General features: G+C 35.8%; 3 protein-coding genes and 2 pseudogenes across 3 annotated transcripts in view; 3 read left to right on the forward strand and 2 right to left on the reverse strand.

The window, feature by feature from the left end:
• Nucleotides 1-2,264: 2,264 nt before the first annotated feature.
• On the forward strand, nt 2,265-5,828 carry LOC107589849 (bcl-2-related ovarian killer protein homolog B-like; annotated as a pseudogene).
• A 780-nt stretch (nt 5,829-6,608) lies between these two features.
• On the reverse strand, nt 6,609-9,043 carry LOC107589912 (THAP domain-containing protein 4-like). Its single transcript, XM_016278487.1, has 5 exons — nt 8,901-9,043; nt 8,503-8,656; nt 8,289-8,398; nt 7,167-7,270; nt 6,609-6,983 (listed from the first exon to the last, which is right to left on the reverse strand). The coding sequence occupies exons 1-5, from the start codon at nt 8,923-8,925 to the stop codon at nt 6,867-6,869; spliced, it is 510 nt and encodes a 169-aa protein (XP_016133973.1). The 5' UTR covers nt 8,926-9,043; the 3' UTR covers nt 6,609-6,866.
• A 697-nt stretch (nt 9,044-9,740) lies between these two features.
• Nucleotides 9,741-15,306, forward strand: LOC107589890 (F-box only protein 15-like; annotated as a pseudogene).
• Nucleotides 15,167-19,298, reverse strand: LOC107589852 (serine--pyruvate aminotransferase, mitochondrial-like). The gene is made up of 10 exons (XM_016278405.1): nt 19,069-19,298; nt 18,891-18,955; nt 18,666-18,766; nt 17,512-17,582; nt 17,270-17,354; nt 17,060-17,158; nt 16,704-16,773; nt 15,862-15,957; nt 15,643-15,771; nt 15,167-15,559 (listed from the first exon to the last, which is right to left on the reverse strand). Exons 1-10 carry the CDS (start codon nt 19,256-19,258, stop codon nt 15,452-15,454), a joined length of 1,014 nt encoding a protein of 337 aa, XP_016133891.1. The 5' UTR covers nt 19,259-19,298; the 3' UTR covers nt 15,167-15,451.
• Nucleotides 19,299-24,495: 5,197 nt separating this feature from the next.
• Nucleotides 24,496-25,889, forward strand: part of kif1ab (kinesin family member 1Ab) — a 53,952-nt gene continuing 52,558 nt past the window's right edge. Inside the window, exon 1 of the mRNA XM_016278416.1 lies at nt 24,496-24,817. The gene's annotated coding sequence lies outside the window, so the exon portion shown is untranslated. The remainder of the gene's footprint in view (nt 24,818-25,889) is intronic.

The following is a 25,889-nucleotide window of genomic DNA, read 5'->3' on the forward strand; positions in this document are numbered from 1 at the left end:
CATAAAGTGTTTTTTCAGACTAGTGGAAAGAAAACACCCAAAAGACACTGTTAAGTGTTTCTTTTATAGCACTTTATCTATTTGTGTCAATAGATTTCAATTACAGTTCATATTTTTAAAGGCCATTTTCTCAAAATGAGTTTTTTCTCCACTCTTAGAAGAAAAGGTTCCATATAGAAGCTTAAAAGGTTCTATCAGGCGCATATGAAACCCCTAAAAGGTTCCATATAGAATACCTTTTTAAAGGTTCAGTCAAAAGAACCCTTTAGGGCATTTTTGTTTTATTTTAATTACATTTTAAGACTTATAGCCAGCCCATATAGCGACTTTATCACTAGACAAACTGAAATAAGCATAACACATCAAGGTGTTGTGTGATCATTTAAGACACTTTTATTAGCGTTTACAATGACAAGCAATATATAACACAGCAATTCATAGTGCAACAGTTACAGAGATTAGCATAAATCAATTTTTCTTTATTTATTCATACTTTTTTATTATTTTTACCTCTCTAAAATAGCACTCTCCATTTTAGAAATATTGTTTTTTCAACCCCCTCCACCTTACTCACCCATCCAACATGTCAGTCACAAATATACTGTGTTGATTGCTAGAATCCACAAAAAAAAAAAAAAATTTGATTGTTAACTTGCACAAATAAATAAATTGAACGTTAACTTGCAAAAAGAATTAAAAATAATTAAATGCATAAGTAAAATTAGAATGTGAAAAAGTAATCAAATAGTATATTAATGACAGTCTTATTTTGCATCTCACCACCAGGTCATTACCCTTTACCTTAAATAAATAAGGACCCCTGACAATTTCAGCACTGGGAAGAGCTAAATAGTGCTGGTTGAAATTAACTGAGTGATGGCTTTTGGATGCTCCATAGTACTTAACAAAAAGTAGACAGCAAACAGATACTTCTGGCATCTCGGTGTTATTGGTCAGTGACACATCCATTTTGATGCTAACTCTCCTTGCGATGAGTAGGCTTGACATCCTAAGATGGGGATACAAGTCAGAGAAACATTTATTAGACCTATGGAGAGTACAGTACAACAGGAAAAAGAAAGGAATCTCTCACAATTAAATTAAATCTTAAAACTTACTTGAATTAGAGAGGAGTGTGGTGTTTTCATCTGAATGTAAATGACCAAACAAGTAATGCTGCACTCCATAGTCCAGACCTGCAGTGACAGTGCAAAATATTTATTTATTTATCAATCAATCATAAGAACCTGCATGATCAAATGTGGAAAATGGAAGAAAAAAATATATCAGTAACTTCAGATTAGCTGATTGATGAGTTTCCCAAAGTTCGTACTGTGGGGAAAAAGAAATGTACCTTTTGTGTTTGCAGCAAGTTGGTCATGTTTCCTCTGACTTCCACTTTTCAGCACTCTGATAAGGTGGTGGTAAAACTTTAAAAGCGCTTTCTGAGATAGATGAACATCTACAACAACCAAATACAGTGTGTTTAGAATAATATACAATTACTTCAGCAAAACAAATAATTATATTTGACTATACTTTAAACCACAAATACTCAGTTATTCACAGGAAAAATGTTAACATCTCCATCAGATTCTCTTTGTTCTTTTTTGGTTTGAATTCATGTTTATAACGGCTGTCTGACGTTGATTTGACCGAAACTTTGTTTCATTTGTTCCTATACATATAGGTCCAATACAATCTACAGGGCAAAAAAATATTAGGATATAACATGAACTCTCGCCAGCATTATTCAAAAACAGAAGACTACTGGAAGAGACATTGAAGACGACAAATCTTATAAATTGGGCAACGTAATTCTAGTGTGGGGCTGTTCCATTTCCCTGATTGGCTATTTACGTTTCGGGGAACCTGTTTCAGATTTAATTTATCTGGACTTTCCTCGTAGAAATGAGCTTCGTATTGTTAGTGGAGTTTGTGGGGGGTGTACTGTATATACAGTCAACTTCAACCAGTGAAGTTGCAGAGTTTTTTGCTCGTGTCAAACAAACATGCGGGACATGTTTGTTTGACACGAGCTATCTGCTATTTTCGATATACATGTTGCCACTTGGTAATATTATTAGAAAATACGGGATTAGTTTCCACTGTTATGCCGATGATACTCAACTGTATATAGAAATTATATATATATATAGAAACTTAATTTGCTGTAAAGTTGCTTTGCAATGATTTGTATCGTGAAAAGTGCTGTACAAATAAACTTGACTTGACTTGACTTGACATGTTTGAGCGCTGGATGGATGATGGATGTGTTTGATCGGATTCCCACAGAAAAAGAGCTCGTCTCTCAGTCCAAGGAACTTTGTAGAGACTTCATTCACTCCAGAATCTTAAGAAAAGGACTAAGTTGGTAAAAAGTCGTGTCAGATCTGCCCGATCCACATGGGGCTCTTGTAGATGTATCTGTGGTGCTGCTAAAACTGGGTAAGAAAACCAGGAGTGAGTGTGAACGCTATTTCAGTGTTTATCATCCAGATAAATCAGGACTATTTCATAACATCAAAATTCAAAATCAAAAGTCAGCATTCAGATGTTCATCTTTCGTTCTTTCTTTCTTTCTGTAACTAGTTTTCTTTCTTTTGAATTGTCTTTAATTCTGTGATTTATAACAAGTGTGTATTAACTGTAACCACAAGTTATGTATTTGAGGGGACCAAATGTTGATTCTACCATTGAAACCCATTTTGGTTGATCACTATTCTGAATATTGGAAGGTTGGTGGAACACATCTCTCTCACTGAGTGCATATTTAAACTGTTTTGCAGGTGATGAACTGGAATGTATGCGTCCGTATGTGTATCGTAATATTGCATCAGTGTAGCAGTGGAGGCTGTGGTGTCAGATGTGTTTCTCTCTGTAGCAACAGAGATCCTAGTCATGGGTAAGTGATCTGGAAGACAATATAAAAGGTGTTTCTTAGGCAATGTTTGTGGACATGACCTCTGTCCCTGCATTGAAGTATTAAAAAAAAAACATTAACAAACAAAAATAAATAAACATTTAAGTATTTTATTATTTTTATTTTCTCTATGTATGTTGTTGTTGTTGTTGTTATTATTATTACTGCTAATTCAGTACCTACTTGGCTATTTTGAGACCAAAAAAAGCACTGCACATGAGGACATCACTACTATAAATGGAGTGAATTTGGAGATGTGGGATTTGTTCTAAATGTAAATGAAGCGATGTTCGCCTGAGCAGGGTTTGAGGTTTACAACAAAAAAAAAAACGTTTCAGAACATTATTTTTATGTTATTATTCAATTATATTAAAATTGTCATCTAAAACTGGAAGAGCTATTGACTTTAACCTATTATTGGATTTCAGTGGTGTGTTTGAGAGGGGCACTGATCATCAGTTTAATGACAAGTTCTTCAGTGGTCTTTTTTTCGGAACATGGAAAAAACCCTAAAAAGGACATACACACATTCTTTCCTTTGTACATATTTGGTCACATATTTTTTATCTAGGTTCTGCTTCTATTGATGTACATGGTGGTTGTAATGGAGCCATAAACAATGGCCTGATGATCTTCTCACAACAATCTATTTTCTGTAATAAGGTACAGATCTGTGAGGAATTATCTCAAATGAATACTGAAGATCGATGGAACATAAACAGTTGGCATAGTACCTGACTCTTGAAGCATGGCAGTGTGTTATGGCTAGTGTTATGGTTAGTGTGTTATAAAGATGTTAGGCTTCCTATATATATATATTTAAGAAATATATGTAAATATATTTTTATATCTATTTATAATCTAGATCATATACATATGTACACAGTATACACACATCACAAACTTAATTTGGATGTGAAGTCAATCAAGATTAATCGATTTGACAGCCCTAATTTATTTAAAATAACTACAGTATGTTGTAGTTTAACTATTGCAGTTAAGAAATTTAAATGACCTTTCAAGACACTATTGATTGAAAGAGCATAAAGAAATATGAATGTTTTGTGGGGAACTAGGGGAACTCTAGGACTTGCAACCTCACAGAATTTGCATTAGAACCTGTTTTTAATTTGATTTTTGTTAGTTTCATATCTAAAACGCTTGTATGGTTACAGCGAAAGTGTTTGAGGTGTAAAATGGACAGCTCAATAGCTTTCAAGTTCTGCTCATGGAATTGCTTTTACTTTCAAGGGATCACATGGGGCAAGGTGGTGGCCATCTACACTATAGCAGCTGGGCTGGCAGTGGACTGTGTGCATCAGGGCCATCCAGTCATGGTGCACACCATAGTGGACAGTCTGGGAGAGTTTGTGCGAAGGAACTTGGTCCCATGGCTCAAAAAGAGAGGAGGATGGGTAAGTGTTCATTCTCTGTACTGCCTTCATGAATCAAGACTGGTCCTGATCTCTAGAGGCTATATGAGGAAATATGAAGAGAGACTGGGCTAGCTGCAGCCTGGAGCAATGGGTGTGCCGCAAGGAGGCGTTCCGAAAGGTGAATCAGTACAACAGAAACTACCCCTAACAAAGCCTTAACCCTACCCCCACACCCTGACAGACAGCTTTGTCAACCAATCATGAAGCCCTTTCTCCACGTCCCCTATATTTTGCCACGCCCATTGCTCCAGCCTGCAGTGATCACTACTTGCCTGTAGCCATGCTGTGTTAGTGATTTAATTATTTTCTTTGTGCTACTATAATTTCATACTATACATTTAAGAGCTTATTCCACACACACTACTGTTTAAAAGTTTGGGGTCAAGTAGATTTTCTTTTAAATTTCTGTTTCAAATAAATGCAGTTCTTGGTTTGTATCATGGTTTCCACAAAAATATTAAGCAGCAGAACTGTTTTCAACATTGATAATAATAAGAAATGTTTCTTGAGCAGCAAATTAGAATGATTTCTGAAGGACCATGTGACACTGAAGACTGGAGTAATGACTGCTGAAAATTCAGCTTTGCATCACAGGAATAAATTGCATTTTAAAATACATTAAATTACAAAACAGCTATTTTAAACTGTAATTGTATTTCACAATTTTTTAGTTTTTACCGTATTTTCTGATCAAATATATGCTGCCCTGGTGAGCAGGAGAGACTTCTTTTAAAAAATATTATCGAGCCCATACTTTTGAACTGTAGAGCATGTGATAGCATGTCAAATGCTTTATTTTCATCCGTCTTTCAAGGGGGACATTTTAAAATGTGTGGTGAACATGGACTCTAGAGCTCGTGCCCACTGGTTATCAAGAGCTGTGTTTACATGGAGGCAATTCTTAAAGACCATATACATCTACCTGACAAAGTAGCCTTGTGCAGGAAATCATCCTGTTGACTGAGAACTGAATCATTCCCTCCCAGAACTGTTTGAATGGTCCATTGTACCGTTTGTGGAGCAAACGGCCCCTCAAAAAGGTCATAGCACTTTACCCAGGTTCAACTGCCTTAATCTTCTTTTACCTGTTATGATTTCTTTAAAATATACTATGTATAGGCTGAAACAAATACTATGACCTGACAGGAGGGGAGGGAATATGTGCTATATTCGTTGCTGGAGCTACATAATATCTGTCTGTCTTAGTATAAAATTACTCCGAAATTTGATATGCAGGCATTGGAGTCATATTTGTGCTGACACATTGTGTGGATTCATTACACTGAGATTTTATACTGAATGTCTGTGGTGATGAGAGAAACATTTTAATGTTTGTCTATCTTCCGATATTTATTTATACAAAATTGCTCAAATTGGAGTGTCACTTTGCACTTTGAGTTCATACAGTTTTTGTGGTGTGTGTGCAACACCGTTGTCACCAGCTGTATACATCTTGAAATAAATATTTTTAATGTGTGAACTGAGAGAGAAGTTGAACATTTTTAAAAAGAAAGGGTTCCAGTGGTCAAGGAAAACCTGGAAATATTATGGAAAAAAAATCATGAAAAATAGTATAAATTTCTGTAGTGAATATACACTACCGTTCAAAAAATTTGGGTCGGCAAGATTTTTTTTGCTGTTTCGCTTATGCCAACCAGAAAAGGCATTTATTTGATCAAAAAATACCGTAAGAAAATGGCAATGTTGAAATATTTGTACAATTTCAAATAACTGGTTTGTATTTTAATTTATATTTTAATGTAACTTATTCTTGTGATGGTAAAGCTGAATTTTCAGCATCATTACTTCAGTCTTCAGTGTCACATGATCCTTCAGAAATCTAATATGCTGATTTGGTGCTGAAGAGACATTGATATAATTCTCAATGTTGAAACTAGCTGCATATCTTTTGGGAAACAATAATACATTTTTTTCAGGCCTCTTTGATGGAAAATAAAGTTTCAAAAAACAAAAGTTGATCTCCATTATGTGCAATCTCTATTAAACAGTTTTTAGTTTAAGAATGTTTTTGTTAAAAAAAATCTTGCCGGGTTGTCCTTGATTACTGGAAAAGCCATGACAGTTAATGTATCAAAAAGTAGAGAACCTTGTTTCTATTACTGAATTAATATATCCCCAATGAAATACCATTAAACATATAAATACTAAAAGTTTCTTAAATTATAACTGGAGAGAAAATGTATACAGAGTTTGCCATGAACAAACTTTAAACAATTTAAATCGGAAAATAGATTTTCATACTTTTATTGTAGTTGCTATACATAATACAAAAGGACCCCTTTATATATTGTAACAATATTTGCAGAGCTTGTTTTGTTGCGAAGACGGGTCAGAACACGTCTATTACTTTAGATAACATTCTTACTCACAGATATATTACCATCACCTGCAGGTTGCTATATATAAACCATCAATATTTTGTGTCAGATGAGTACATCAGTACAAGTGCTTTTCACAAACACATCTTCCTCCCACATGACAGCTAGTTAATCAGTCCTGCGGTAAGTGATGTGCAAATGCTGCGTCAGAGGCTGTCCTTCCAGTGCCATAGAGATCGTCTGTTCCAGCCTTCCACCCGGCTTCAGCTGGATGTGCCTGGAGATCTGATCAAAAATCTAAATTATTAGTGGAACATGTATTCTAACAATTATGCCAATTCAGCACAATTTAAGCCATATTTTCATAATTTTCGCTGAATATATTTTCTTTATGAAAATATTGCTACATATGAGCTTATTGTTTCATTAATCTGACAAGGCGCAAGCCAACAGTTTGTGTTATGAGACCTGTTGAACATAAGGCTGCTTGGCAAAAGATGTTCTAGCCAGGGCAGTACTGTGCAGAGTCAGCTGCTGTCCAGTGAGTTCCCCCTCCTCAATCTCCACAAGACCTGGAAGAGGTAGAAACAGATGATTAAAAAAAGATACATGGTACTATAGACAGTGCTGGGTAGATTCATTTCAAAGTTGTAGTTTGTTGATGATTACAAATGGCATTACAATATTTGTAGTTAGTAATATAATCTATTAGATTACACATTTTGATTATTTTTAGAATACTTTTGAATAGAATTATAAAAAAGTAATATATACAGTGGGGCAAAAAAGTATTTAGTCAGCCACCAATTGTGCAAGTTCTCCCACCCATTAAAAGAGAATTAATGTAAAGACCATCGACTCTACCGTGCGACTCCACCGGGCAGGACACCGGCAAAAGATAAGTATCGCTTTTTATTTCTCCTTTTTCCTATTACTTGTTTTGCTTCTGTTTCAGTTTTTATAACCATTTCTTACTATGTGTAAGTAAGTTGTTGTTTTTTAGCATGTGTGTTTGGCAGTGTTGTTTTTTAGGATTACTGATAAACTACTGTCATTTGATTTGTATTATTTGTGGTTTTTTGGTGTTTGGGTATGTGTTATGTTAGAATCATTATTATACTCTTATACCTTTTGTTCTTTAATATTTTGAATTGTTTTTAGCTTTATTTTTTTGTTTTTAATTTAAATGTTAAGTTTTGAAATTTTGTTGTATGCATTTGTCATTTTTATTTAATCACTTTATTTTTAAAATGTGTATAGGTAGTATTTATAAAGTTGTAGCTTTTAGTTTTGGATCTGTTTTTAGTTGTCTTAATACTACAATTGATTGCTTCTGTTGTCCTCATTTGTAAGTCGCTTTGGATAAAAGCATCTGATAAATGACTAAATAAATAAAAATGAATTATGAATAGTGGCATTGTGTAAATACATAATCATTTAATCAATAAAAAGTAGCTGTAGTCTGATTACGAGTATTTTAAAAAGTAAATCCAATTACAAGTACTTCATTTTTGGAATCTGATTACATAATCCAGATTACTACCCACTGCTGAATATAGATGACAGATTTTAAAAAAATAAATCAAACACCTGAGTTCTGTGCAATGATGAAGGCCACCCTGTTGGTACCTGGCTGAAGCCTGATGAATCCACACTCCCTGTGAAGTGGCTTTCTGCTCTCAGCATGGAAAGCATTAAACCTGAAATAAGTAAATAAATCATTTCTGACTGTCTGCGTGTGGGTCAGACTCAGAACACTGTACAAAGTTATAAAAAAATGCCTCTGGGTTGTTTGGTTACTTACATAAAATTGATCACGGGCTGTCCTACATGTGAGAAATGAAGAGTCTCTGTGTAACGAAAAGGTGTGATGGAGGGGAAGGATCCCTCTCCTGGCTCATCGGAATGCCAGGTTCCCAGGAGCCAGTCCAGCGGCAGCACTGCGGGGTTCAGCTCCGCTGCGGAAACACGGACGGTGGTTTAAATGAGGTCGAAGCGCGCTTGTCCGTGATATGAAATATGTTCACGATCACATTCTGATGATGCACCTGTTTTTTATTTAATGCTTGTTTTTTTATTTTTATGGTAATGCATTTAACGTTTGACCTACAGACGACAGCTCGGAAATAAGAAACCACTAGAAATAAGACAAATGAACGTTAAGTGTCTATGAATTTAAATGGAATCATCATGTTGTCCTACCAGAGTGATTGAATGGGCATGACATTCCGCTTGAATATTTTGAAATAACCACGAATTTTACCAATATAAATGACACTAAATTTATTTCGCGCTGCGATTGTACTCTTTGCCATCACAGTGCGTATCTACTTCCTGATTAGACACTAGGAACTCTGGGAGATGTAGTTATTAGGCGCTCTAACTGTACACTTGACGCGGATCAAGCTGAAGAACGAAGACTTTACTTCCACTACAGGCTATATTGCGTCATTATGTCGACTAATATATATATATAAAATCAAAAATAAAATCAAAATGCTACAGTTTATTTTCCGTGAATTTACTTTTCATTTTAGTAGTAAGTACACTTTTACTTTTACTTTTATTTCTTTTTTCTTTTTAAACATAGAAGTGGTGACACTCATAAAAATGTAAGCAAAACAAAAAGAAAATAAAGCTGTTGAAGTGTTTATAATAGAAAAATATCTACAACACAACACATGGCAACACTTCAGCTATTCATGGCAATTGTTTTTATTGTCAAACTGTGAGAATCCAGATACATACAATATCAGATACAATATCAGGCACGATTTAAAACATTAACTAGATTTCAATTCGATTTTATATGTTATATTTACATTTTAATTTGATACCTTAATTTGAACTTAACTCTAGAATCATCTGTTACCTTCTAACTAAAAATCAAACCTTAATCTAAATAGTCGGTGGTGTTTCTTCCCTCTAGAGAAGCTATCTTGTGAGGTCATAGGCCAGACGGGTTATCATCGGTAATAAGAGTGGGTTCAAACGCCTTGAGCTCATCATGGCGAGTTTCTCCGTAGTTTAAAACAAGGCCTTATGAAAGGAGAACAAAATACACCTGCGCGTGGAGATGCTCAGGTTGGGGAATTTGCTCGTACGACCAGGTAAGCAGTGGAGTCGCGTTGGAGGTTTAAACAATGCTTTGGGAGACCCATTCGCTAATGACACACTTTCTATACGCAGATATAATGTTTTTTTTTTTTTGTTTGTCATAGGCGGAGAGGTCATGACACCTCCATATCGACGCCTATGCAGCGTGAACCGTGTAAAACTCGGTCTGTGTCTGAACATTGCGCTAAGGGCAGCCATGGAAATTATTTGGCGAGGCAAGTTATTCCACATTTAAATATTTAAGTTTTGTATAAGATGTATATTATTGCATATACAGCAAAGCTGTAAAATATGTTATCTGTCCATCTTAGATTGCCTTCTGAGATCATCCTGAAGATTCTTTCCTTTCTGGATGCCTCCTCTCTGTTCAAAATCAGCTTTGTCAACAAGCAGTTTCATGATCTGGCTAACAACAAGTGAGTTCATGATATAAATAATTTGAATAAGGAATATTATATATTAACATGAATGTCCAGTGCTTTGTGGTCTGTGTTGTATGCTTCTGAGATTGAAAAGAAAAAGTGGAGACCCAGAGTGAGCATTATGACAGAAGCCGTGAGCAGCACAATTGTGGATACTGGAAGAAGCTGCTACTCAAAGAGATGGCCGGCTACAAGAACCCCATGTGGAAAACTGAACTAAAACACATGAACCCGCACACGGGCATGCCAGCTCTGACAGAGCATGCTCTCAGGTAAAACATGAGTGCTCGCTGCTTTTCAACAGGGCAGAAAGAAATCTTTTGGGTCCAGTCATGCTTATTAGTTCTACTCAAAAGCATTTCTCATTACTGTATTTTAAATCACCCAGAACTGCAGTATAATTCAAAAGTAATTTAGCAACACCTAAAATGAACGAATTCCTCAAAATATGAACTAAAGTGACATTTATTACCAATTTATTACCAGGGGTCACATGATGCGATTTCAAGTTTGCCTTTCTCTTTGGAGTGTTACAAGCTGTTCGTGAATAGATAAGATCCCTAAAGTTGCAAAGACTAAAGTCTCAAAACCGTTGAAATATTCTTTATAAAAGTTAAGACTCATCCACGCCCTCCTAAAACGCCTCATTTAAACACGCCCCCACATGTCTATGTCACTGTGTGGGAAGATTTGCATAACACCGCCCAAATGTTCACGCAAAGAAAGAAGGCGTAACTTTATTCTCACTGTAGTATTGTTGTTGCTGCCGCCACCAAAACTACTTTGTTTGGCCTTCCAAAAGAGGACACAACTAGAGCGGCGCGTAATCCGTAATTATGTCCCCACTGGATGTAACAAACGCCTCGTTTATAATGGGTTTTTTAATGTTTTTGTCTCGTCGCTCCGGCCGGACAGGGCATCACAGTATGGTAAGGGGCGTAACATTTCCGTCACATGCTTGAGGTATTCGGGCCAATCACAATGCCCTGGATCGCTGGCCAATCAGAGCACACCTCGCTTTTCAGAACGATGAGCTTTGTAAAAATCAACGCGTTTCAGAAAAGCGGGGCATAGAGGAGAAACTATAATGTACAGTATGTGGAAAATAATGTGTTTTTTTAACCTTAAACCGCATAAACACATTTCACTACACCAAATACACAAAATAATGTTCTTTTTTAGCAACATCATATGACCCCTTTAAAAAGAAAAATAACACATTTCAAGCAAAGCATTTATGAAACAATAATTTGTTGTCAAAAATTTAGTAGAGATTAATATAAAAAAAAATTCTGACTGATACTATTGATTTTTGTGTTTGTCTGATAACAAATCTAAAGAACTAATTTGTAGAAGATTTGTGATTGTTTTATTTCAATATTTTTATTACAATAATAAATAAAATCATTATTGTTATCCCTGAAACATAAAAACATACCTTGAGATATTTTAAATATTATATTAAAAACACATTTTTATGTATATACAGGTATATACATGCCATTTTATTTCTGCAGAGTGGTTTTATGATCCAAATGGTCAGACATTAATTTTCTTTTATTTCTTTCCTTTGTTTTGAAATGTATTATATAGCAAAGCAAAACATTGTTTTAGAATATGTCTTGCTATGCTATATTACTCTTGCTATGATATGTGAGACATTAGAAAGTAAATATATTTTAAACTTAAATAGCAACACTTATAGATAGACCTGGTTTTGTGATAAGCAATTAGGCAGGGTAAAGTAAAAAATTACATTAGTCAAACCAAGTATGAGTCTATAAAAATGAAAGGAATAGTTAATCCAAAATGTAAGGCCATCTAAGATAAGTTTGTTTTTTATCAGAGCACATTTGGAGAACTTTAGCACTACATCACTTGCTCACAAATGGATCCTCTGCAGTGAATGGGTGCCGTCAGAATGAGAGTCCTAACAGCTGCTAAAAACACACAGCTCCAGTCCGTCAATTAACAACTTGTGAAGAAGAGCTGCGTGTTTGTAATAAATACATCAGTGAGAGATCCATAATAACACTTCATTGAGTGAAAAAATCCATCCCCTGTTGTCCTCTCACATCAAAATCCACCAACATATTTGTTTAGAACTGTTGTGGACTGTGTTTACTTGTAAACGTTGCTTAATCTGTGCACATTTCTCTCCTGAGGGTGGGTACATTTTCAGAAAATGTTCCTTTTTGGGTGAACTATTCCTTTAAAGCATCTGGATATTTTCTAGCTGTCAAATATAAGTGGAACATGTCCATAGTGAAAGTGAGGAAATACACCTGTGGTTGCTGTGTTTTACAGGAGGTTACACATTCAGTGGGAGATCACACTCACAAATAAGAATGGACAGGAAAGTGTCTATAAGCAGACGCACACGTTCTTCGAAGATTCATCGGTTACAGTATGCTGGAGCCATGGCGTCTGGCCGTTCATGTACAATCTTAATAGCCTTCAGCTTCATGGAATAATGTGTCCAGCTTCACCAGCTCCAGGAGACAAGTAAGAAACACATCTGAATAATCTGAAGCATAATACATACACTCATCTGACTTATGCCTCTAATGTGTAGGCCAAGGTGGCGCTCTCTGATTCACAAGACAGGTTTGCAAAGAACTGGACATTGGTCGTTCTTTGGTGCTGACAGGCTTGTGAAGTTGCTGCAGTTTGATAAATGGATCATCATCGGACTCTGGCGGGTATGTTGATGTATTTAGTTTAAATAATTTCAGTATTTTAGGGATGCACAAATACAGTATTTTGGTACTCTGTTGGTTATCGGGCAATATTAGAGTTGTTTTTCTGTATGGGTTGATATTGAATATTTAATTATGTAGCTTATTTCCCCTTCTTTCATTTATATTATGACTAATATCACTTAATGTTATGCATACATAGATACTGTACATACATATATGTATTAAATGTATATTGGTGTATCCTTAATATAAAACATTCAGATTTTTAAAATACAAACTTTATATTATTGAAAACATTATTTACATCCTGTCTATATTTATTTTATCTATGTTGTTTTTGTTCATTTGTGGTGCTTGTAGGGCAATTGGAAAATTGCCTTCATCATGATCAACCTGCACTTCCACAAACTGATGGAAAGAAGTCTCCTTGGGTCAAGATTTTGGAACAAAACTCTTAATGGTTAATGGTTAAAAGTTGATAACATCTCACACAGTCCCTTAACACATAAAGTATGTTTGTTCACATCAATAGTCTCTACATACCTGCAGAGGACAATGCTGTGGACCCTGACTGTAGTCGCCATGGATACACTCTGCACATTGTGCTTCACAATCCAGTTCAGCGAATCATGTGTCAGCGTTTTTCCCCACTGTACACAAGGAGAGGTAAATATATAATATTTTTGTAAACCCATTTTTACTTTTTTCCCCTCCGCAGTCTGATTTTCAACAAATTATGAGCATGATATATCAAACTGTTGATATATAATGTGAATAATATGAATGTTCGCACATTGTTCTTGGGATTCACAGTGATGTCGCAAGGGGAATTTGTGCAGTTAATCGCCATTGGTTCCTCAAATGTATCCGAGCACATGCCTGTGGCAAAGATCAGTCTTCCATGGGAAGCAGAGGGATTGCAGGGAGATGTTGAGGTACCTAATATGATTCTTACGCTCATTGGCCACTTTATTTAGACTTAATTTCTCCCTGGAACTGACTGGTTAGTCAGATTTGGCATGCTATTCTTAGGATACTGTCTATAAATAGATTGGTAAGTATCACGCTGTGTGAATGGGGAACATAAACAAGACCAAATACTAGAAGTCTGAAGTTAAATGCACTTTGAGTGCAGTTTAGAGTTGACGGCTGGATTTACAACATGAGAATGTAGCAATGGCAGAAAATATGCTGCCGATGAAGCAGACTAGCAAGACTTGCTATATGTATTGTATTAGACAACTGTGCACTGTTTATTGTGTGTTTTAGTTAGATACAGTTGTTCAAAATTTTACATACAGTTTCAACGATTAATTTCACTTGTGGACTATATGTGAACGTCTTTTATGTGAAGTATCTTATTCAGGTCAGTACTAAAAAAATAACATGCATTTTGTATGATCCCTTTTATTTTGGTAAAATAATGAACATTTGGCAGATACTGCAAAGTGTATGTAAAATTTTGTCCACAACTGTATGCATTTCCTAAACTTGCTTCCTTTATCAAGGAATGATAAAAACAACAATGTTTACATGCTCCACATCTCCAGGGCTGCTGCATGATGACTCTGACGGTGTTGGATGAGGCTCAGCGTCCCTTCTGGTGTGTGAGTTCTACTGTAAAAATGTACAGTAGATAAAGAGTGCTGGACTTGGAGTATGAAGGTGAGCAGTTCATCGTCCTTTATGAGGATGCGGAGGGGAAGGTCAAAATGACCTTCGTGTGGATGAAGGAGTTTCAGCACTACTTTTTGGTGCAATTAGTCACTATATTCCCAGCAGCCAAAGTGAAAAAGCACTTTGGGGGAGAATAATGAAACCGTTGCAATACCTAGCTGGTTTATGTTTAGAAAAGTTGAAATGATTCCGGCAGTGCTTTGAGTTGTAAATATTCAAAGATGATTTTGGAATATGTTTCATTTTCCAAGCTTATTTCATTTGTTTATTGTTCATGAAAAAAATGTTTTTTGGCAGTTTGTTGATGTGAATGTCTGAAAAGTTTTGTCGAGTTTCAGATGCTTTGAGTTTTGCTTTTATGTTTTGTTTGTTTGGAAATGCTAAAGCACTATTTATATTTTAGTACCAATTGAAATTTGGTAAATGTTGTTAAACTTTGTTTTGGCTTCATGTTTCTCATAGTCAAATAATTTTCAAAAGGAGAATAAATAACAATGGTTTGAACATCCTGTGTACTGTGTAACTGAACTCACATCGTAAACCCAAATGATGAAATTATATTAATTATTTATTTCTCTGTAATGTTTTTATAAAGGTCATTCAAGTGCTGGAGTGATGCTTGTCGAAACTTTAAAGGACATTGAGAAACACGTTGAAAACAGCTGGTTTTGTTCAATGGGATGCAGAATGTACAATTTCTAATCAGCTAAAATTCTTCTTCATTATACCAACCGTTATGAAACATATATAATAACTCTTTACATTAGTGTGTAATTTTCGCACTACAAGCATCACCATATGAAACTGCAAAAATATTCAGGTCAGCTGGTAGTCTTTAGGCTTTGGACTTTCGACACTGCTTTAAAGCGTCTTCCAGAGCTGCAAGAACCATCGCAGCATTGGCCTTGTTGCAGTTGTATCCCATGAGCCCGATCCGCAATACCTAGAAATCAGTTGAGTGGATAATTATTCAGCCATGTAGTTGAATGCTGCATTGTCATGTTTTGTTGACAAGCTTTTACTCACCATGCCAACAGAGGGCCCTAGACCTCCTGTAAACTCGATTCGGTGATGCTTCATGATGTAAGCCAGCAATTCCTTCCAGTCGTACCCTTCAGGGATGGCAATGGTGGTGACGGAGGGTAATCTCAGATCCTTTAGGAATGGATATATATTTTAACTGCTTTCTCTTTTAGGTTATGTTATTGTTCTCAGAATTAATAAAGTGAAGTCAACAACAGTTACCTTGTCCTTGATAAACAGCTTCAAGCCCAGGTCTTCCAAGCCCTTCCAGAGATACTCTGCAATTTCTGTATGATGACTCCATGAGTTCTCAAGACCCTTGAGCAGACATTATTAGTCATTATCAGTCATTAATATATACTGTATATATATTCAAATATAGTAAGTGCTTAATAGCAGACATACTGTGTTTACATTTGTAAATACACTACCATTCAAAGGTTTGTGGTCAGTCAGATTATATATATATATATATATATATATATATATATATATATATTAGAAACTAATACTTTATTCAGCAACGATGCTTTAACTTGATCAAGAGTGACAGTAAAGACAGTTATAAAATTACAACTGATTTTGATTTCAAATCTTACAAAAGAAAGGTTTCGGCTGATCAGCATATTAGAATATTTCCTAAAAGGATCATGTGACCCTGAAGACTGAAGTAATAGCTGCTGAAAATTCAGCTTTGCCATCACAGGAATAAATTACATTTTTAAATGGTTTAAAAGAAAACAGTTATTTTTAATTGTAATAATTTTTCACAATATCACTGTTTTACTGTATTTTTAATCAAATAAATGTAGCCTTGGTGAGCATAAGAAGAAAAGGGTAAGAAAATCCTACCGACCCAAAACGTGAATGGGAGTGTATGTAACATCACAGATTTGTAAATATAAGCACCCGGCCTGTTATAGTTCAAACAAAAATACATAGTTGAGAAAACAAGCAGTATGTCCTATAGTTCTAGACTTTGGGACCAAAAGGTTAACTATTGAAGAGTGAATTATTATGACAAGCAAGGTGTTAAATGTTTACTAAAAATAAAAAGCCCTTACCATTTCAGCAATGATGGCTAGACTTTCCCTCAGGGCAAAGAACCCAGACACAGGTCCTGTGTGATGGTATCTGAAACACAATTTAGTTAACTTCAGACAGCTCAGTCTTCTACTACAGGGGTGCAAAACTCAGTTCCTTGAGGGCCACAGCCCTGCAGAGTTTAGCTTCTATTTAAATGCACCTGATCCAGGTAATCAAGTCCTTCAGGTTTATTTGGAAAATACAGTACATGGTATGTGTGTTGGAGCACGGTTGGAACTAAATTCTGCAGGGCTGTGGCCCTCCAGGAATTAAGTTTTGCAACCATGCTCTACTAGGTCTTGCAAGGGCAACAGTTTGCATTTACAATACGTACATTCTTTCAGGCTTGCCGTCATTGCCCCAGTAATTGGATAAGTGGGTCATATCAAGGAGGTAGGACACTGGCTTTGTTTTCCTGTTAAACATCTTGTGGCTATGTCACATTTGAGAAAAATGGATAATGTTAGTAGATCCCATTAATTGTTTGAATGATTCAATGTGTCCAAGCACATACTCATATTCATTTACAAATATTTCTCCTCACCATGCTCTTTCACTGAATGAAACTGGTGCTGTGCCGGGTGGAGCATTCAAGGCTTTTTGGGAACCAGTATACAGAATATCAATATCTACAAAGGAAGGTTTGAACAGTTGAATTCAATCCTCATGCTTTTACACAGAGATTTAGAATATGCACTTGGTAAATAACATCATCTTTAAATGTTCATCTAACTTCATATTCATATAATTAAATATTTAAATAACTTCGTATTTTGATCCACTCACTTTGTTGGTCCATTAAAATAGGTGCAGCTCCCAATGACGCCACTGAATCCACTAAAAGCAAACAGTTGTATCTGTATAGACAAAACCACACTGTAAAAAATGACAGTGAATTTAACGGTAAAAGACTGTAAAAATGCTACAGTAAAAACCTGTTAAATGGTTAACGGTAAATTCCCCTACTATATACGGTGAAAAACTGTATTGGACATTAATTTTACAGTAGTATACCGTTTTTGGAAGTGAAAAAGACCTTATAATTTACAGTGACATTTTACATTTCAAATTTGATGTTTTTTTGTTGAAATAACTATGTTTCTTCTTAGTTTTTTCGTATCAGTTTTGCATATCAGGGTTGTGTGTTACACCTAATGTTGTTAAATGAATGTTTATTGCATTATTTCAGTTTCATGTGTGTTACCATGATGGTGTTTGGTGTTTGTGTGAATGACACTGTGCACCTTCTATATATGTTATTATTTAAAAGCTGCTTGTGATGGGCTTTGAATCATCATGTGACTTTCTCATCACCACCTGCTTTTGGTGGTTATCAGTGTATTACAAAGGTGCAAAACAGATTTCAGTACTTCAATAGGTTGGTATATTAACATTATATCAGTTAATGAAAATACGGTATTTAACTGTAAATTTAAGTTAAAACCGTAAAACCTAAAACGTTGCTACCGTATTTTTAGATTACGGTAAATTACGGTAAAATTCCGGCAACCATAGCTGCTGTTTTTTTACCTTAAATTTTACTGAATTTTTTTTACAGTGCATGCAAGAGAGGTATATGAAGTTAAGGTTAACTTTAAAAGCGAATGTGGGAGAACAGTAGACAATATAGACATTTAACTTTCAAATTATTTTTTTCCAATATTAGTTATTTTCAATATTGTGTGCTAGCAATATTGAAATTAAACTTTTATTTTGCCTTTACATTATTTAACGTTTTTCTTGGATATTTCATTTTATTTATTTTTTTACATTTATTTTTTACAAATAATCGACTGTCAGAAGTGTATCTCTACAGTGTGTACACCAATCAGAGAATCTTGCATGCTTAAAAAAAAATAAAAAGGAAGCATGTAAAAAATTTTACATAAAAGTACAATAGAAGTCCCACAGTAAGCTAAATGATTGTAGAATATTCTTACTTGTGACAAATATCACCAACGCCGTCCATTGGGTGCACCAGACCAGCTGATGACTCTCCATGTGTGAGAAAGAAAAGAACTGGCTTATGTTTAGCCAGAGCCTGTAGAATGACAAATAATTTGCTTTTTTTGATGAGTAAATTGCTTTACTAGTCATATAACATACAGTGGCATTTGAAATTGCAATTTGTATACACAGAACTAATAAATGAAGGACAGTATCACCTGTTCAATTTCTGCATTTGTAAAATGTCCTCCAGGTGTTTTAAACAAGGTGTGAACCTTTGCACCTGGGAAAAAAAAAAAGATGTTAAAGAATAAGCATGCTTTCATACTCTCAACAAGTAAGGATGAATTTCTAGAAAACAGTGGGCTGGCATTATTTTTATTATTAGTTTCATACCCATCCGCTCAGCAATTTCTGCGACTCGTTCTCCCCAGATTCCATTGATGGCAACCAGAACACTTTCTCCAGGCTCCACAATGTTAAAGACTGCACACTCCATGGCTGTGTGCCCAGAGCCACTCATGGCCAGTGTCATATTGTTACTGGTCTGAAAAGCGTACTGAATTCCCTTCTTGATATCATTCATAATCTATGACAAAATATGTGCAGGGACTGTTAGAATCCTCCAAACATCCAAGTTTCCAAAGGCAGCTCTGATACTAAAATCATGCCATCAATATATGATGCCTTTTGGCCCAGATCTATTAATTAGTTATTCAAAACTTTGAAAAAATTTTTTAAAAGCTATTTGGAGATTCTGCTGCTGTTATCTAAGGCTGTATGTTTTTGTTTTTTCGTCCTTTCGTCTTTAAATCAATATTTTAACCCTTAAGTTTCCTGACCCCTCACAAAAATACACAGAACACACGTGTTTATCTGAACTTTTTCACAGAGTTGAACTGCCTTGTGCTGAGAGAATACAATATGTTGCAGTCGATTAGTCAAGGGATTTAAATCCAGTATTAATATTAATATCCATATGTATCCATATTTTTAGATTGGGAGATAATGTAAATGAGTTTGATACTGTTTAAGTTAGCTGAAACCCCCTAATATCTGGCCCTAATCAGGTAAGAAGAAAAATCTAGAATCACATAAGGACTGCATCTGAAACAACAACAACAACAACAACAACAACAACAACAAATAAATAATCAGACAAAAAGTGAGTTTTTGTTTACATTCTTGTGAGGCGCTCTATTGATTCATTCATTCTCCACTTGTTTACCAGCTCAGATGAGGAGTGTACCTTTCTCAATACTGTTGATTGGCTGATGTGAAGAAACACACAAGCACACACTAATAAGTCCAACTCACATTTCATTTGTCCCTCACATGGTCAGTGCAGCACATGGTATTAGATCTACAGGGCATATTAATGTATTGCACATGACTATTACACATATTATTTTAAAAATTCTGATATTTCAGTTTGAATGTTTATAAACGGCTATATTAAAACTAATTTTTAAACAAATGTCTAGGTAGGGGGCCTCCCAACTGGTGTGCTGCTTGTGACATGCTACTTGGAAATTTGTACTGCTTAAGAACTAATTTCAGGTAATATCTAACAGATATAATGGCAAACAGGAAGTTGTTCACATTATTTGCATTTGAATCACTAATTTAACTAAGTAAGTCTGTATTTGGTAGTAAGTTTGTATTTTTTGGTGATTTGTTTGAAGGAAAATCACACCCAAAATTGAAAATATGCTGAAATTTTACTCACCATCAGACAATCCAAGATGAGATTTGGAGAAATTTAGCATTACATCACTTGCTCACCAATGGATCCTCTGCAGTGAATGGGTGCCGTCAGAATGAGAGTCCAAACAGCTGATAAAAACACCACAGTAATCCACAAGTAATCTACACGACTCCAGTCCATCAGTTAATGTCTTGTGAAACCAAAACCTGCATGTTTGTATACAAGAAACCATATTTTTTAAGCCTTTTTAACATTAAACTGTCATTTCTGTCCTCTATCCATAATAACACTTTCTCCAGTAAAAAAAAAAAGTCCTTCAATGTTGTCCTCTCACATCAAAATCCACCAAAATATTTGTTTAGAACTGTTCTGGACTGTCTTGGCTTATAAACAGTGCTTGATCTGTGCATATTTCTCACCTGATTCAGACAAAAGCAACTTTTTCACTAAAAAGAAATATTATGGATAGAGGACTCATATTTTAGCTGGAAGCAATGGTTAAAAACATATTAACATATTAACATGTGTTTCTTACAAACACAGATTTTCACTTCACAAGACGTTAATTGATGGACTGGAGTCATGTGGATTACTTGGGATTATTGTGATCTTTTTATCAAACGTTTTATCAGCTGTTCTGACGACAAGTAATGCTAAATTTATCCCAATTTGTTCCCATAAAGAACCAAACTCATCTATATTTTGGGAGGGAGAGAACATTTTCAGAAAAATTTCATTTTTGGTAAACTGTTCCTTTATTTATTTTAATTACTATATTAATTCATTTCATCATATTTATATAACTATGTACGAACAAAGTCTTGAACGTGAATAGATTGTGCTGTTCCCAGTCAGTACAAGAATGCTTACTCTGTACAAAAGTACCTGATCAGAACATATTGATTCTCTAAAAGCACACTACTCGTGTGTCATAGGAAGCCGATGCTGATGTCAGAGCGGGGACTTTGACCAGAGCACTGGTCCCCATCACTTATCCTGCAGTAAATAATTAGTCTGCACAGTAAATAAGTGGAAATGCAATGTTTAACCTTGTGTGCCCTTTGCACTGTGGTGGGGCTCAAACACCCACTTCACAGGCCAGAGTAAGAGACAGAAGTGACTCAACTCTTGCCATGCTTTTGTGAAAGACGGGACATGTACCCTGATGTAACACGTACTGACAAATGGAGACGTTCAGGTAGATATAGATGACCTTGACCCCATTAAACTACAATTCAAAAACTAATTGAAAAAGTGTGTTTGTCAGGAACCATTTAAATTGACGGCCTCGTGTAATGTAGTGTAGCAGAATGTCAGCTGTCCGGTAGATGGGGCTGTTCTGCTAAAATCATTTTAGCCCATTGAAGTTATAACATTTTCAATTTGACTTTAGTACAATATAAAATGATCTTCAAAAGGAATTGAACAACATTGTCTTTTTCTCGCTTATTATGAAAGGTTACGCATCAGAGTGAAAAAAAACTTTTCTTTATTATTATTATTATTATTATTCAGTAGCGAACCGTGACTTGAACCTAGGTCCTCTCCCCCTACCCTAGTCGAGGGAAAAAACAAACTACCAGCCTAGTTTACGGTGTCTTCTTCTAAAAGTCATCTTTGACAGTTCCACCTTTGAAACAAGAGGCTAATCCAGTCTAATCCGGTGTCGGGCGAAAAGCGCTGCACTGCGCCGCACCACTTTAAAATTGTATCACAGTGTTTTCTATGAGTGTACGCACACCGACCGGCGACTACTCACAGAGTTTCCCATTAAATTGTATTATATTTGTCCCAAATTATTGTTAATGTACATAATGACTTATAATGCATTTTTCAGCGAAACATTTTCTTTCTGTGGCTCTAATAAAGTCCGTGCTTCCTATAATCGACTGCTTTCTCGACTGAAATCTCTCTCGTTTTCATTCAGTTTGCTCTGTTTTTTTTTCCAATGACCGAACTTCAAACTCCTTCACACCACTTGGTCATTCTTGAAGTGAACTTTTGACTGTTGGGAAAATGGATTGATTGGTTTTGGACTGTCATCTTGAACTGAACGCTGCGCTTCTCGTCCGGTGTGCGGTTCGCCTTTCAGAAATGCAACAAGAAAAACCAAATGCACTGCGAGAGTAACTGATTTCACCAAAATAATACATAGCTCAATTTAAGTCAAATGAAAATACTCATTACAAATGCATCATCACACAATTGGTCTATGCACAAAACCAACAAATGTAGCTAATGTGTGTTTAATGTGAGCCAACAAATTATGTCAAACTATCAGTGTTTATAATAAATAATAATATTATTATTAATATTAAATAATATTATTATTGGCACAGCGGCCTAATAAATGTCTTCACTTACCTTATTTGCGGCTTTTATCGTGACTTGAATAATAGCTAGTTAGTTTATTAGCCGATTTTTTTCCACAGTGAAAAAACACTGAACTTGTCATAAAGTTAGCGATAGCAAGGCCCACCCAGAGCTGTAGAGAGAAAGATATGATTGGTCAATTTTTCTGCCATTCTCTATAATTTCATAGCTGAGCCACCAATCACAGAGCCGCAAGCGCTAGGCGGAAACATTCTAAAATATGGAGAAAATGGGCGTCCTTCATGTAACGCATTCACATAAATTGTATTTATTTTATTTAGATGGCGATTGTCAAGTTATGAATTGCTTAAAAATATAAATTATGTTTTATTAAAAATAATATTTAAAATGTATCGTTTAAAAATATTTAAAACATTTAAATATTCTTTTTAGTTTAGGCCCCTCTCTTCCTTTGTACAGGTATCAATGAAATTGACATGGATGTACAAAGATATTGTTCATGTACTGTTTTGTAAAATTTCGGGTTGATACATTTTTTTTTTTATGATTTTGAAAGAAGTCACCTTGGCTGCATTTATTTGAACAAAAATACAGTAGTAAGAAATTGTAAAATATTACTAAAATTTTAAATATCCATTTTCTATTTTAATTTATTTTTTAAATGTAATCTATTCCAGTCTTCAGTGTCAGATCGAAAGCTCAAAAGAACAGCATTTATTTTAAATTGAAATCTTTTGTGAATGTCTTTACCGTTACTTTTAACGGTAACATCTTTTCTGAATAAAAGTATTACTTTTGAACTGTAGTGTACATTGCAGGTCTTATTATTTATTTATTTATTTTTTATAAGTGAACCCAACTTGTTTGTCTCTTTGCATAAGCTTAGCTGGCATCCTCAGCCTTCATAATGAGTCCATTGAGAGGGTCTGTGCTGTGCATACTGAGACACAAACCTTACCGGCTGAGCTTAGAATTTAAAATGAGCTCTTTGTGCTTTTAACACTGTGGTTTATATTCGAGGACACGGAAGCAAATCCGTGAACCGTGGTCTTTTGACTGTCCTGTGATGCTGTTGTCACACCCTTCCTCTCTCTCTCTCTCAATTTCAATTCAATTTAAGAGTGCTTTATTGGCATAACAAAAATTATACATTTGTATTGCCAAGGCAATTGCAGCTGGCAGTAGCGAACCGTGACTTGAACCTAGGTCCTCTCCCCCTACCCTAGTCGAGGGAAAAAACAAACTACCAGCCTAGTTTACGGTGTCTTCTTCTAAAAGTCATCTTTGACAGTTCCACCTTTGAAACAAGAGGCTAATCCAGTCTAATCCGGTGTCGGGCGAAAAGCGCTGCACTGCGCCGCACCACTTTAAAATGGTATCACAGTGTTTTCTATGAGTGTACGCACACCGACCGGCGACTACTCACAGAGTTTCCCATTAAATTGTATTATATTTGTCCCAAATTATTGTTAATGTACATAATGACTTATAATGCATTTTTCAGCGAAACATTTTCTTTCTGTGGCTCTAATAAAGTCCGTGCTTCCTATAATCGACTGCTTTCTCGACTGAAATCTCTCTCGTTTTCATTCAGTTTGCTCTGTTTTTTTTTCCAATGACCGAACTTCAAACTCCTTCACACCACTTGGTCATTCTTGAAGTGAACTTTTGACTGTTTCTCCCTCTCTCCCTCTCCCTCTCTCTCTCTCTCTCTCTCTCTCTCTCCCCGTGCTGCATCCATGCCACACTGATGATGCCATCAGCGCCTCACGGCTGATCATCATCCTTGGCTCCGCCGTAAGAGCCATTTTGCGCTGAAGAAACACAGTCTCTCAGCGCATTCCCGCATCAATTAACCCCTCCCTCAGCTTCCTGACGCACCACTGCGTACCAGGCCCTGCAAAACCAGACTCCCTCAGTCTGATGATCTTGCCAGGGGGAGGCTCCACCTGCATTGATGTTGCTGAGCAAGGGAGAGGCTGAGAGCCTATAGGAAAAAAATAAAACAGCTGGGTGAGGAAGAAGACGGCGGATGATAGCAGACTTGATGGAATAGCCCACTGCTGTCCGCAATCTCAACAGGATATTGTCATCAGGAATCAGGTATGTGAGATCTTGATTATTGTTTGTGTGATTTTGTGTTTTTAAACCATTGTTTTTCATGTCTCTTATGAGAATAAGGAGGGTGGTGCACTATTCCCCTGTAGTCCTGTCCCGAAAGCCACACAGAGGCTGTTATAATAGAAAAGAATAAGAAAAGAATGGAAAAGATCTTGAAGGAGATGTTTATTTAAATTTGATTTTGTATTATCATACTGTTTTTGGACGTATATAACTATAAATATATATATTATTATTATTATTGGATATCAAAAGACATTTAATGTAAAAGTGCTATTCAGTCTTATTTACATGCATCGTCAGTCCTAAAACTAGCCATGGTGATGAAGGATGCTGTTTATGCGTGCAGGGTGAGGCCATGTCATGAAATCTGGGCCTTTTTCATAACTCAGATGTTTTTATTTCTAAGACCAGAAAGATTAAACGGACAATTACTGAGGGAAAAGATGAATATATGTAGCTTTTTTAATTAGATGCGTTAGGGAGGATGAATACAGTGCGCACTAATATTTGCGGATCAGGAAACGATTGATTTATTTAGCTAATATTAGAAATTAAATTCTGTATATTTGCCTGTATTCTGCTCTGTACTAAAGATTCTGACAAAATATTGCCATAGTAACAGACGCGTCACACTTTACCACCTCGGGTCTACAACGACGCGATACGCTGAAACGCTTTGAAAAATCGCAATGTAAACTAGATGATGTCGATTATAATCGTGTTATAATTTAGTTGATTATATTGGGAGCGATCTTGTATGTCGCGTCGCTAGCAGTGTAGGCTATGCTGGGTGTTGCTGCCGCATCTCAGCATCTACGCAGACGCAGCTCTAAATATAAACAGATGGGGTACACGTTTATATACGATAACCTTGTTTTGCATAATTGGTTTGCTTAATGACCGTTAAAACGGCTTCATTGCGTTTGTTTTGCTGGCTGGGCTGAAGCTGGCGCAAATGCGCGTCCATCACAGCTGATTCATGACAGCTCTGACCGTCGGCCATTTTCAGCAGACTATGAGGGCCAAATGTGGTAAATAGCATTTGCTCCGT

Source organism: Sinocyclocheilus grahami, unplaced genomic scaffold (genome assembly GCF_001515645.1).
Source record: "Sinocyclocheilus grahami isolate Dianchi unplaced genomic scaffold, SAMN03320097.WGS_v1.1 scaffold121.1, whole genome shotgun sequence".
NCBI lineage: Eukaryota > Metazoa > Chordata > Actinopteri > Cypriniformes > Cyprinidae > Sinocyclocheilus > Sinocyclocheilus grahami.